Here is a 13693-nt window from a genome sequence, read left to right on the forward strand (position 1 = left end):
TGTGTCATTGTGTGGAGCACTCAACCAGCCAAACTACTGCAGTTAAAACACAGTAAACCCTTCCAGTGGGTAAAACAATCACTCACTCACATTGTCTTTTAAAAATGACAATTTATGCCTTCAGAAACTGTAATTCTTAGAGAACAATTTTTTTAAAGTTGGTTGTATGTTGATGTTTCAAGCTTTATGATGGAATATATTAACAGGCAATTTGTTGAAGCTGGTCCTCACCCTAATAATTTTTTTTTTTGATGTGGCAGAACCTGCAGTTGGAGAGTGCTGGGTTAGTGCATCTTGCACTAAGCACTACCCGTTAAGAGTAGTAATATAAATCAGCATTGATTAATTAACTCTAGAGCTTGGCTGACAAAACACGATGCCTTCTTAAACATGTTAAAGTATGCATTATGTTATAGTTAATATAAAATGGAACACCACCGTGGCACTATTCACTTACAACTTTAATTAACTAATGTCACACAAATTCTGTTCACAACAGGTCTGACCTGCCCTTTCTTTAATATTCTGCCTTCACGTAACAGCAATAAATCAAGTTTAGCAGGCAGTAGCTTTGCATTTTATCCCGGGGCACTGCCTTTTTAAGACAGTCTGCCATGAAACAGATTGCCTTTTAAGAATTGTCACATATTCAGCAGATTTCTTGCCAAACTAAAGAAACATTTTATTTTATAAAATAGACAAACTTGACGACAATTATATTTTACAAATATGTACAAAGGTCTCAATGTGCTTCACAAAGCACGTGAAGAGCTACAAGATCACAGGGGCTCCCTGTCCACACAAACTCTTTGTTTTATCTAGTGCTTGTTGATCTATTCATGGCTAGAATTAGCTTTACAATAAGACGAGTCGATAAGCTTCGTGGGTCTCTTTGAATCGCCCGTTTACAAATCAGTTCAACTTGTCTGACACTGGCCTGATTTCCATCAGAAAGCAAAATGTGTCATTAAAGAACTTCTGTCGCCCATACCTCTAAGTTCTTTTGTCAGAAGAAGATTCTTTGTAAGCCTTTTATCTGCAGCTGATTGTTGAAAAGAGGGAGAGAAAGAAACTATTGCACATTGTTAAAACTGCCCATCTTTTCGGCAGAATATTGCTTATCCACAAGATACTGAACCTTTTGAAGAGACCCTACTTATCCCTGAAAGCTGCAAGTTAAAAGGTAAATAGTTGCAGATCCGGACGAAATATGATGATTGAACTGTTAGTCAATCCAGTAATACAGCAGACTATAGGAGCACTCACATCACTGATGATCTTGGACTCAAAATGTTTGAGACATCACAGGTTCCTCCGATAGTTTAACCTTTTTTTGAACCTCAGCATCCAACCCAAGTGAGCGGTGCTGGCAGCAACTGACACTATTCCTCCTTAATGTTTTCACTTTAGGCGAGGAGTTGTTCATTGTCTGCAGGTTCCCCATTTTGTGTCATTCACCTTCCAGGCCAGCTCTGTACACAATCTGCGAATGGGGAAAGAGAGAGAGAGATTGTTGCCTTAGGTTTGAGGCAACAATCATTTCAAACACAAGTTGGTGGGAGTGCAGGTTCATATTTCCCTTGTACTTTCAAGGGAGGGTGGGCTTTTCCATAGGAGCCCCCGCCACTACTAGTAATAACGCTGGCAGGTTTCCTGCGGACCCTTCTTCTGAATCTCCTGCTGCAAATGTTCTGCCAAGACTGCAGGGTCTTGGAACTCCAAATCCACATGCCGCTGGTGATCCCTACCACCAGGAGCATGAATATCTTGACCATAAAAATTTCCACTGCTGGGATGGAGTTACTCATGGTGCAGTCCAGAGCTTTGGAATGGTTGCCCGCTTTGCACTTTTCCCGAGTGGCTAAGAGCTTCCAATAATCCATGTTGAGGCGCTCGTAGAAATAACAAGCGATGACACAAGTCGCAGGGACAGTGTACAACACTGAGAAGACGCCTATCCTCACCATCAGTTTCTCCAGTTTATCCGTATTCTCGCCGCCAGTCTTCATGACCCTCCTGATGTGGAAAAGCGCCACAAACCCGGACAAAATGAACGAGGTGCCAATGATCAGGTAGCAAGCCAGAGGGATGAGCACAAAGCCAGTCAAGGCGTTGACATCCATACTTCCCACATAACAGATGCCGGTCAATTCATCCCCGGCCACTCTCCTCATCAGCAGGATAATGATGGTTTTGATGGCAGGAATTGCCCAGGCAGCCAGGTGGAAATAGCTGCTGTTTGCTTCAATGGCTTCGTGGCCCCATTTCTTCCCAGCGGCCAGGAACCATGTGAGGGTCAAAATGACCCACCAGAGGGAACTGGCCATGCCGAAGTAGTAGAGGACCAGGAAGACAATGGTGCAACCCGTGCTCTCTAAGCCTTCCTGGATAACATAGAGGTGTCCACTGTCCCTGTCACAGGCGATGCTGTCCCCTCCAGCGAAGAGGCGGATGATGTAGCCCACAGAGTAGACACAGTAACACATGGACAGGAAGATGATGGGCCTCTCCGGGTACTTGAAACGCTGAGGGTCGATCAGGAAGGTCAGGACGGTGAAGGCACTGGAGAAGAAGCACACGACCGACCAGATGGCGATCCAGATGAAGGCGAACCTCTTGTCCTGACCGGCCCAGTAAACGTCGACATTGGGAGAGCAGAGCGGGGCGCACGAAGCGCTCTTCTCCACCCGGTGGAACTTGTCGTAATTCTCACAGGCCGCCTTCCCGGGGCTGTCCGGGGGGAAGGGGAACAGGTCCGGGCTGCCGCCCGCCCTCAGGTGCGGCCGGTAGACGGGCGGGAGGACACTGGCCGCCCGGGCAGCGTCGTCCGAGCCGTTGCTGGGCGCCTCCATGCAGAGGAAATTGGGGTCGTTCTTGTTGGGCAGCTTGTTACAGTCCAGAGAGTCCGGCCAGCGGAAGCTGAACTGCTCCATGATGGGCGAGCACTTGAGGCGAGCCTGCTCACACATGACCCTGCAGGCGGGGATCGGGGTGGAGACCTGCTCGGTGCACATCGGGGCGTAGAGGGAGCACAGGAAGAACTTGAGGTGACTGTGACAGCCGTATTCGACCAGGGGGGCGAACTCGTGCAACTTGATGGCTGCTTCCCTTTGATCCTCGTGACCCATCAGGTTGGGCATGCGGGTCATATTGTAGCCAATGTCCCGGCACATGGGGATGTCGATGGCTTGACATCTGCCCTCTCGCTCAGAGCGCTCCGGCTCCATCGAGCTGATCGCCAGGCTGCACAGGCTCAGCGACAAGGTCAGGGCGCAGAGGCAATTCACTTTTTCCAACGGTCCCATATTAAAACGCTTCAAAGTCTCCTTCCACCCACACCCCCCCCCCTCCCCCACACACCCCCCCCCCCCCCCCCAAAATAAACCCAGCCACGGAATCCGGTGTGATCGTCTCTTGAGCAGAAACTTTCTCTACATCCAAACTCCGCAGCGGTGGCTGAGTGCGGTATCTTCAGGAAAGCTGCTCCCTCTGAGCCAGAAAGGTGAAATCCACGATGGACTTGAGAGGGGGGGGGGGGGGGGGGGGAGAGAGAGAGAGAAGGGGTGGGGTGGGGGGTGGGTGGGGGGAAGAGGGTGCTCAGGACCGGCCACAAACCCCCCCCCACCACCCCAGCCCACACAAAACAAAAAAACGGGAACGATCCCCGAAGAGCAGTCTCCAGCGAACGATGGCAATGTGTCCTCTCGCTGTAACTTGAAGGGCTTGTTTCCGAGCGCCGCTGCGTGCACTGTAGTGGGACACAGGTAGAAAGGAAGTAAACACACACACTCTCTGAGTACACACACAGGCAGCTCTCTGACTGGCAACTGCAAAGTGAGCTAAGAGTGGGCGGACCGTCTGTGAAACTCGGGCAAAAAAAAGAGCAGCTGAAGAAAAAGAGGGCGGGGGGGGGGTTGGTGGGGGCTGGTGTGTGGGCTGGGTGATCATCAAAGATCGGCCAAACAAGCATTTGGGCGCCTGCCATTCATCTGATTCTGGGTGGATTTCCGCCACTTTTCTTTTTAGGGAAACATAGAAGCAAATTCTTCCCCCTCGAACCAGTTCAATTATTTTACAGTAACACTTGCTTAGTCGAAAGTGCATTCATGTTCACCAGGGAACAGCGGTTTAAACAGACTAAACTAACCGAGAAGAAACCGGGAACGGTCTGAACCTGTGAAAAGGCTCGGACTCCGATGGCCACGACCGGAACATCTTTCAGAAGTTTGAAAGGCTGGAACTGACACTTTGCCCCCACTGCAGAGGAGGGAAGACGAGATCAGTTTGCAAACTTAACAGATTGGACCTGACTTTCTATTTTGCTATTAAAGTTTATTAATCAAATGGCCAAAATTTTAGATTCCTAGATTCTCCCTGCTATGAAAAAGTTCCTGAATGTAGCCGTTTGTTATTGTTCTTTTTTAAAAACAAAGGCATGTTTATTCAGGCAATGTTATATTTGCAAAGCTCCATATTTCCCCCAGAGTATTTATCTTTTTTTAACAGCTTCCTATCTAAGCAAGTCAGTTCAACTGGAAAACAATCGGCTGCCTACCTACTGCAGAGAGAGAGAGAAATCAGCAACTGACTAAGATAATTCTGTTGCTAATAAATGAAAAGGCTCTTTGATGCCTGAAGCTGAAAAGATATTTTTTTTGGTCGGATTTGAAACCTGTGCAAATAACAGGATCCCCGCTGGATCGCTCCGACAGAGACGGACCCCCGGCGACTGGTGTTACGGAGAATTGCAGGAATTTTATGGCTGTCGGTCGCTGATCTTTTCTTCTTTTGTGTTCTTTGAAGAATGACTTTAGACATTTTATTTACATATTTAACCATGGATAAAAAAAGCACTTGGCTTTTTTTTTGCAAGAGGGGATTTTGAACAGTAAATGAATGGAAATCTTATTAAATCTACGATGCTTTCAATTTGCAAAATCTTCCATTCTTATTTTGTGTGATTGGCTCATATCGCGGTATAGTTTAAGATTTTAAAACGGATGGATTTGCTTAACTTGATTAAAAGTTGCTTTCCACACGCACAGAGCCTCGAGCCCTCTTCCAAAATGAGCTGAGGTGAATTGGCGAAATGCTCTTTTCTTAACCTCGATATTTCAAAATGTCACCCCCACCTTGTTAAACAGAAAAAGAGCTATGAGTAAATGTGCTTCGGTTAGTAAACAGCAGTATGGGGGGTGGGGGTGCTCTCTCCTTCTGCGGACCCACATGTTACAATTGGAATCGATACATGCTGCACTTGGGCTGTGTAAATGTTACAAAGTTGAAACAGATACAGACTTTCACACAGAAAGAAGCTGCTGCCGTTTCAAACAAAAGGAATGTAACCAAGAGAAAAAGTAGCAGGGCTCTGACACAATGAAGGAGCTCCACTTTTTTTTTCAAAAATCTGGTTTGAAATATTACGGACGGTTCAACAGGGTGCATCTCTGTGAATTGCAAATAAGAACATTTCTTAATCCCCTTTTCATTCACTGGCTTCGGATCAGTGGCATCTAAGCGGCTCCCCACTGCTTCTGGCCCAGGAGGCTCCTGCCTCTCACTTCTATTCCCACACTCGAGAGAGTGAAAAAAAAACCCAGGCACAGACACACTCTCTTAGATTAGATTAAACTCATTCCACAGTCCCCGGAGAAAGTGAGGAATTGAGCACTTTCTCTGTTGCCTGCCAGTCTGTCACAATAAGAAATGACTAGGTTATAAAAGTCCACACAACTTTCTTATTACTTCTCAGAATTGCCAGGTAACCTCGCCCCCACAACCCGCCAACGCCGCCCCCCCCCCCCCCATCACCAAGCCTTTCGTGGCCCACTGCATTCAAATGTCAACTTCTTTGTTTGAAAGCATTGGAGTATCAACATTTAAGCATTGTAATTGTGTGTATACATCTTGCTATAAATTGCAGGATAAATTGACAAAGAATACGGAAGCAACTTAATAACTTTAAAAAAAGTCAAGCATATAGTGCTGGAGATAAACTCCTAGGGGTCTGCAATTTTTTCTGTATTTATGCCCAGAGACATGAGCACCCAGGGTGCAAACCGAATAAACAACCTTTAAAAAATGGGCGTTAACCGAGTTGCGCGTGTAGGTACAATATGTCCAAATTTCCTCGATCTTCCTTGGCCGCCTTTTCATCCCTCCGCTTGAACGCATCTCCGCCCATACATCTGTCCCCAACCTCAAATACCCCTGTATTCGAGGACCCTCCCAAGTCCGCTTGTTCGGGGCTCTTCATATTCCGACCAGATTTACAGACGCAGCAGCGAAGAGTCATTTTTTTCTGGTGTTTTATTGCATTTTTCCAACATTTAAAATAATTATCCTCGCTGAGACTTTTTCTGCATTTTCTGTTCGGCTTAATGGCATGAGTATCAGCCATATTAAAAATTTAAAGCTCTCCTGATTTTAGGATCTTAGACATGCTGCGTCTGACGTGCACCAGCGATAGTTAAATGAGATGAAACCCACATTTCCCTACTTAAAGATGAAATATATGGGATTGGTTCAGCACTTTCTTGGGGCACCAATTGTTCACGTTGCTTTACGCCGGTTTTCCGTTCCCCCTTATTCGAATGAGATTCAGAGGAAATTTGAGCGCAATTTAAGAAAGATCAAGGGGATAAGCGCTTTTTCATTCTAACTTTCGATTTGTGCCCACGATAGAAATAGCAGGCTCCTATAACAACAGTTTACATTTAAATAGCGCCATTATAATAATAAACATTCCAAGGCGCGACTGATAAGGGCCTGAGGAAAATGCCCACAGATTTTGCGCAGAAGAATCAAAAAGAAAACACCACATACCATCTCATAACTCTTGCAGCAAACAAGTCAGGTTGAAATGTCAAGAATCTTTGTAAAGTGTACTCCTTGTCAATCCTTTAGATGAAGTTTTAATAAGTGTTTAACTTAATGGTTAGGCAGAACATCGTGCAAAATTTACTGACATACGATAATTATTTGTTGATTAAAAGAAAACAGTTGATTTTTAAAAATAACATCATGCAGTGACCGGACAGCAATTTTTAATCCTGTATATACATCATCACACTTCAATAACATGGAGTGCACTAACTGCTGGCATCTGCACAGAGAGCTCCTGTCAGCAAGAAAATGGACCTCAAATTGGATAAAAACAGCACACGAAGTTCAAATATAACGACAGCATTAATTGCTGTTGTTGTCTCGGTATAACTCATAAAAATAGCACCTTGGAGACTGTAGTTTTATGTTAGGATTCGGTTAAATTATGGACAGTTTAACGCACTGTTTAGATATGATCTGAGCCCCAATTAGCTGCATTCCTGCTTTGTAATCATTCTCAGATATTTATTATTCATTATTCTGTTTTGATATGGGCACTGAGTATATTATCAGGAAACTGATGTACATGGCACATTACTTACCTATACACATTTGGAGCTAAGTACTTCAACACTATGAATTTACATCTATTCTCAATAAATCACCCCACAGAAATAAAAAAAGAAAATGTAGCATCAACTCTAATTATTTGGCTGAGGGATTTTACTAGCCCTTTGACACTATAATGAGGTCATGTATATTGCTGCAGGATAACAAATGACAATTTTATATTGCAGAATTGAAACAGTGGAGTTAGATGCTGGGATCCCTATTGCTCTGCAACCCACTCCAATTAAATTGCAGGTTTCACAGCACATCAGAAACAACTCCACTTTGCAAGTTTGCACATGTACAATTGTGCAAAGGTCACAGCCACCACTTTCACTACTAGCTTTAGACCTTCCCCAATGGCTCAAGAAGGTCAGAATCAGCCAGCAACAGGACATCACATCGCTGCCCTGTTTGGTTGGGTTAGGTCTACAGCCCACCCATGGGCAGGATACTTGCCAGGGAGTGCCACTAGGGGTTTAGCTAAGGGATGCTGATTCTGGTCATCCAGGGCAAACAACTTTGAAAGACTACCTCATTGATATCACAGAGTTATCCATAAATTAACTGATGGTAGTGCTGTGGTGTAAGTGCTGCATAATTTCCTTTCAAATGTGACTTTTTTTTAGCAGAAGCTCAAAGAATAATTTTATTTCCTCCCCTCCTCTCTGTGAGACTCTGTTATGCTGGAATGTTGTTGTTTATTGCAAGGGGCATGGAATATAAAAACAAGGATGTTTTGCTCCAGTTGTATAGGATGTTAGTGAGACCGCATCTGGAGTACTGTGTACAGTTTTGGTCTCCTTATTTAAGAAAGGACGTAAATGCTTTAGAAGCAGTTCAGATAAGGCTCACTTGACTGATAGCTGGAATTGCATGGGGGGTGGGCGTTGGAGCAGGGTTTGAGGAAAGGTTGGACAGGCTGGGCCTGTAACCATTGGAGTTATGAAGAATGAGAGGTGATCTTATTGAAATAAATAAGATTCTGAGGGGGCTTGACAGGGTGGAAGCTGAAAGAATGTTTCTCCTTGTGGTAAAGACTAGAACTAAGAGACACAATTTAAAAATAAGGGGTCTCCCATTGAAGATGGAGATGAGAAGATTTTTGTTTCTTTCAGAGGGTCATGAGTCTTTGGAATTCTCTTCTCCAGAGAGCGGTGGAGGCAGGGTCAATAAATATTTTTAAGGCAGAGGCAGATGGATTCTTGACTAACAAGGGAGTTGCAGATTACCTGGGGTTGGTGGACTGTGGAGTTGAGGCCACAATCAGATCAGCCATCATCTTATTGGATGGCAGAGCAGGCTACTCCTGCTCCTAACTCATATGCTTAATGCTCTCAGGAACCTCACTTAAGTGGTCCTTTTCCTTTGTGAATTTTGACCAACAGCAGGCTGCTTGCCAAAGCAGTTGTCACATCTAAGTTTGTGTTCAGGTGCTTGTGTTGCTAGTTGCAGTTACTTAGCACCAATTAGTGATGGCAGCTCAGGATGATTTTTCTTTTTCTAATCCACAGCCGATACCAGTTGAGATCAATTAATCCAGCACAGATTGGAGATTGAAGATGGCCATTCCTGCCACCCTATTGGCTGGAATAAACTTTTGGATCTTTTAAGGGAGGCTGCAAAATCTATCTTTATGAATTTTTAGGAGTGGGTTTGTAGTTTTGTATTTTTCCCTTTTTCTTCTGAAGATCTTGACTCTTGCTGGAGCGGAGACCCACAAGTAATCATAACCTTTCTAGTATCTGGCTCATCCTCTGATTCTTTATATGTGAGGCTAGAACATGAAATTTATCAAACTATTTTGTGATATAATCCATGCCAACCATGCCTCCTCTAGTCTAATGCCCACACGTGTGGACTTTCTAGCAGGAATCACTGGTAACACCAGTAATGTAAACCATAGATAATGTCTCCCTTTCCTAACCCAGGGCACTGAAACCAATTGTAGGAATCAAGCTGTTGTCTTAGCTGAAATTAATTAATTCAATGTGGACTAAGAGTCAAACTGGAGATCTTCTAATCTTTATGAAGATGCCTTTATCTGCCAGACCATCAGGAGAACTATTTATAATAAAGTATAAATATTTAATCCCAGGCATGAATATGGTTATAACCAACTGGTCTCCCAGTAGCAAAAATGACTATTGGCAATGTGAGAAGAGATCTGTTCTCCATCTGTCGTGTCCTCAGCATCTAAAGCTTACCAATCAAGGCTCAATGATACCAGGATATCACATTGGGACCAGTAGAAGACACAGACCCCAAGAATCACCTCAGCTGGAACAGGAACTGAACATACACTGTTGGTGTCATTATAAACCACACTCGTAACCATCTTAACTTACTGGCCCTATAACTCTATGCTAAATTTTCCAATTAATCTCATATTCAAAACAGGTGGAAGCAGTGTTTCATCATCATTTGCCAACAATTATCTACCAGTTTTATTACTAAAATGGTTTGAGGTACTCTTAATGTAAGAATTTGTTTCAAGAACAATGCTTTACCTTCAAAATTGATACTAGACATTGTCTGATATTCTGCACAGTAAATTTTGGAAACCTAGAATTTCTCAATTGCATAAATCTATAAATATGGGGTACCAAGCGAGAATGAGAAGATTTATAACAATTTCCAACAATGCAGTGCTCTTCACATCAGAAACACTTAGAAACATGTAAGATTTAGAAGGAGAACTTTTGGCTCGTTGTATCTGTGCTGACTGGAAAAGATCTATCCAGCCTAATCCCACTCTCCAGCTTTTGGTCTGTACCCCAACAGGTTACGACACTTCAAGTGCATATCCAAGTATTTTTTAATGTGGAGGGTTTCTGCATATTTTATCCATTTAGGCAATGAATCCCACACTCTCACTATCCTTTGGGTAAAAATATTTCTCCTCAACTCCCCTCTAAGCCTTCTACCACTTACTTTAAATTCACATCCCCAGTTATTGACGTTTTTGCTAAGGGAAATAGGTCTTTCTTATCTACTCTATCTAGGCCCCTCATAATTTTTCCAACTCACTTAAATCTCCCCTCGGCCACCTCTGTACCAAAGAAGACAACCCCAGTCTATCTAATCTTTCCTCAAGGCTAAAATTCTCCATTTCTGGCAACATCATCATAAATCTCCTTTGTACCCTTTCTAGTGTAATTACATCCTTCCTGTAATACGGTGACTAGAACTTTATACAGTCCTCTAGCTGCATTGTAACCATTGTTTCACACAGTTCTAGCAACATTCCTGTTCTAATATTCTATGCCTTGGCTAATGAAGAAAAGTATTCCATATGTTTTTTTAACCACTTTATCTATCTTTTCTGCTGGCTTCAGGGATTGTGAACATGCAGTTCAAGGTTCACCTGTTCCTTTATACTTCTCAGTATTCCACTGCCTATTGTGTGATATGCTTCAGCTTCAACTTTTCTGAAGTAGCCTCTCCCTTACCAGTGTGACATTTTTCCTCACTTTCCACATTAATCATTCTTAGGCCCAACTAAAATTGCCATATAGGGGCAGTTTCTGCTAAAGACCCATGCCTATTCAATATTCATAATTGTTCAAACTTGTTGAACCTTATAGCCCTTACCCTTAGGTAAGAGGAGACTTCCATGTGTTAGGCTGGACATAAACTCAGAGGTGAAAGTCTTATGCCTAACACATTCTGTGTCTGATTGTGCTACATCAGATCTGAGTCCGTGTGATACAATTGTTGGGTTCTCAGGATGGTAAATGTTCTATAAAATAACAACCCTTCATGAACATAAAATTCATATTAAAATTACTCTGAAAGGAAAATTGGTAAAAACTGGTAACAGAATTATACATCAGACTTGAATGCTGCCAACTGATTTCTCTCCCTCTCCACCATTTCATTGCTGGCTAAATTAAATTTGGCTTGGATCATACTCACACTGAAACAGATAAGATTTATTTCATGGGTCTGGATTCCATCAATCTAATGTCTTAATGCATTCAAATAAGGCTGCTGGCTTTCTATTTACAAGGTAATGATTTCAGTGAAAAATGTAACATTTTCCCTTCTTTATGCTCATACCTAAAGTTAATGAAGAGAGAAAAATATTCAGTCGAGTCTGAAGTAGGCATGGACTTATATACTGTACAATTGGACTCTGTTGCTACAAACAACTCATGCACATCTAATCCTGATCATAGTTTCTATTATCTTTAAAATAGTTAGATGTACATTTTTGTGTGATGGATGGAATATAGTGCTTGACAGTGTCTTTTCTTCATACTTGATTTGATCTCTCTGCACCGTGTGTTTTAATTTGTTTTCACTCATTAATATTTATGGTGAAGTTACTGGGTTTTATTTAGTGTGACATTTTTCTCATTAATAATAATAGTTGATATTTTCCCCCCAAATCTGCCACCTCTATTTATAAAATTTAGTCTCAACGCTGCAGGAAGATAAGAGATCAAGAACTGGGTGATAGGTCATTTTTATTTAATTAAAAGTTAAATTACACTGAGCATTTTTCAAATACCTAAAACAATAAACCATCAAACTGAAGCAGTAAACTAAAATTATTCTACTTTCCCCTAACCTGACCCTTTTGCACAAACATGACTTTTGCGCTGATCAAATAAATTCAACTCCATATAACAGTTGGGCACATAGTTTCACTAGTTCTTGCACTGTTAATATGGGGAAGTACAACATGAAAAGGCTAAGTGGGCATTTGGACTCAGTCACACAGGGTCTCCTTTAAGGGTATAAACTCCATGTGATTAAGAACTTCCCAACATTTGTCAGAAGGCTGACGGATTGGCTTGGAGACAGATAACATGTGGTGGTGAGAGCTGCAAGCTGCTTTCTTTATTGTGTGTGAAACAGAGAATAAGAGAGAAGGTCTTTTGCAAACAATTAGAAAAATGGAGCAGAAGGTGGAAAGTCCAATTCTTTTTTAACGGCAGGGGGGAAGATTTTGATGGCATTCTCTGAATCTTTGTGATAATCAAGATTAGGATAATTTACAGATATATTAGTGATTCACTGAGATGAGAAGTTTTTTTTATTCATTCATGGGATGTGGGCATCGCTGGCTAGGCCAACATTTATTGCCCACCCTGAATTGCCCTTGTTCAGAGGGCATTAAAGAGTCAACCACATTGCAATGGGCCTGGAGTCACATGTAGGCCAGACCAGGTAAGGACAGCAGATTTCCTTCCCTAAAGGAAATTTGTGAACCACATGGATTTTTATGGCCATTAGCAATGGTTTCATGGTCATCATCAGAATTTAAATTCAAATTTTTATTGAATTCAAATTTCACCACCTGCTGTGATGGGTTTCAAACCTGGTTCACCAGACCACTACCCTGGGTCCCTGGAAAACTAGTCCAGTGATGATACCGCTATGCTGCCGCCTTAAGATCATTCCTTAAGATTGTAAAGGCAACTAGGCGCCTTGAGTTGAATCCTGCTTCCAGTAGGTGCTGAGAGATGCTGTAGATGGGGGGGTTTTCTTAGGTGCTGTACATTTTAGGATGATATTACTTTGCCTTCCTGTTAATGAGCATATTAGAGCACTTTTTATGAATGCCACACAGAATTATTTAAAAGGGCAACAGTTAAACAGGTCATTCAACCCAATTAGTCCGTCTTAGTGTTTATCCCTGACATAAGCAATAGTCTACCCTGTTTCCAGATTTCTTTATTTCCTACTTTATTGCCAACATTTAATGATAAGTTAGATAGAAGGTTTTCGTCACCACTTCAATCACTAACTTCGGTAATGCATTCCACAGCCTGACAACACTCTCCTTCTCTTTCTCCTAAATCACTTATATCAAATCTTATATCTACGTCCCCTCAATCATTGGAAAAGCTCTGTGCCTTTCTATGCTATCCCAAGCCTTCATTATTTTACAAGTAGATCAAATAATATAGACAATTACTGGTGAGTCAATTTATCTCAAAATATAATTGCCACAAAGAATGTGAACTATTTCTCCGTACAAGTCTACTGTTCATGTATTACATGCTTAACTTTCAAAACTATTAATTATAGCCAGGACACTACTAAAAGAATAACAACATTAATCTTACACTAAAATCAACTGTGTTTCTGGCAAAGCAAGTGCTTTTTAAGAAAAAAAAAGTCCTCAGTGATTTGACTCCCACAGATTTGTACTTCTATCTCCCAAAGTCAGCAGAATGGCATGATACAAACAAAGATAGCCCAAAAACAAACTTCCCGATCACTTGTCATCTTCACTACTACTCCA

At 42.3% G+C, this 13693-nt stretch overlaps 1 protein-coding gene across 1 annotated transcript; it reads right to left on the reverse strand.

Annotated features, from left to right (window-relative positions):
- Positions 1 to 657: 657 nt before the first annotated feature.
- LOC121286354 (frizzled-10-B-like) lies at positions 658 to 3363 on the reverse strand. The gene has a single exon (XM_041203442.1). It carries the CDS (start codon positions 3303 to 3305, stop codon positions 1542 to 1544), a length of 1764 nt encoding a protein of 587 aa, XP_041059376.1. The 5' UTR covers positions 3306 to 3363; the 3' UTR covers positions 658 to 1541.
- Between the last annotated feature and the right edge of the window lie 10330 nt (positions 3364 to 13693).

The sequence above is a fragment of the Carcharodon carcharias genome, chromosome 13, assembly GCF_017639515.1.
Source record: "Carcharodon carcharias isolate sCarCar2 chromosome 13, sCarCar2.pri, whole genome shotgun sequence".
Classification (NCBI taxonomy): domain Eukaryota; kingdom Metazoa; phylum Chordata; class Chondrichthyes; order Lamniformes; family Lamnidae; genus Carcharodon; species Carcharodon carcharias.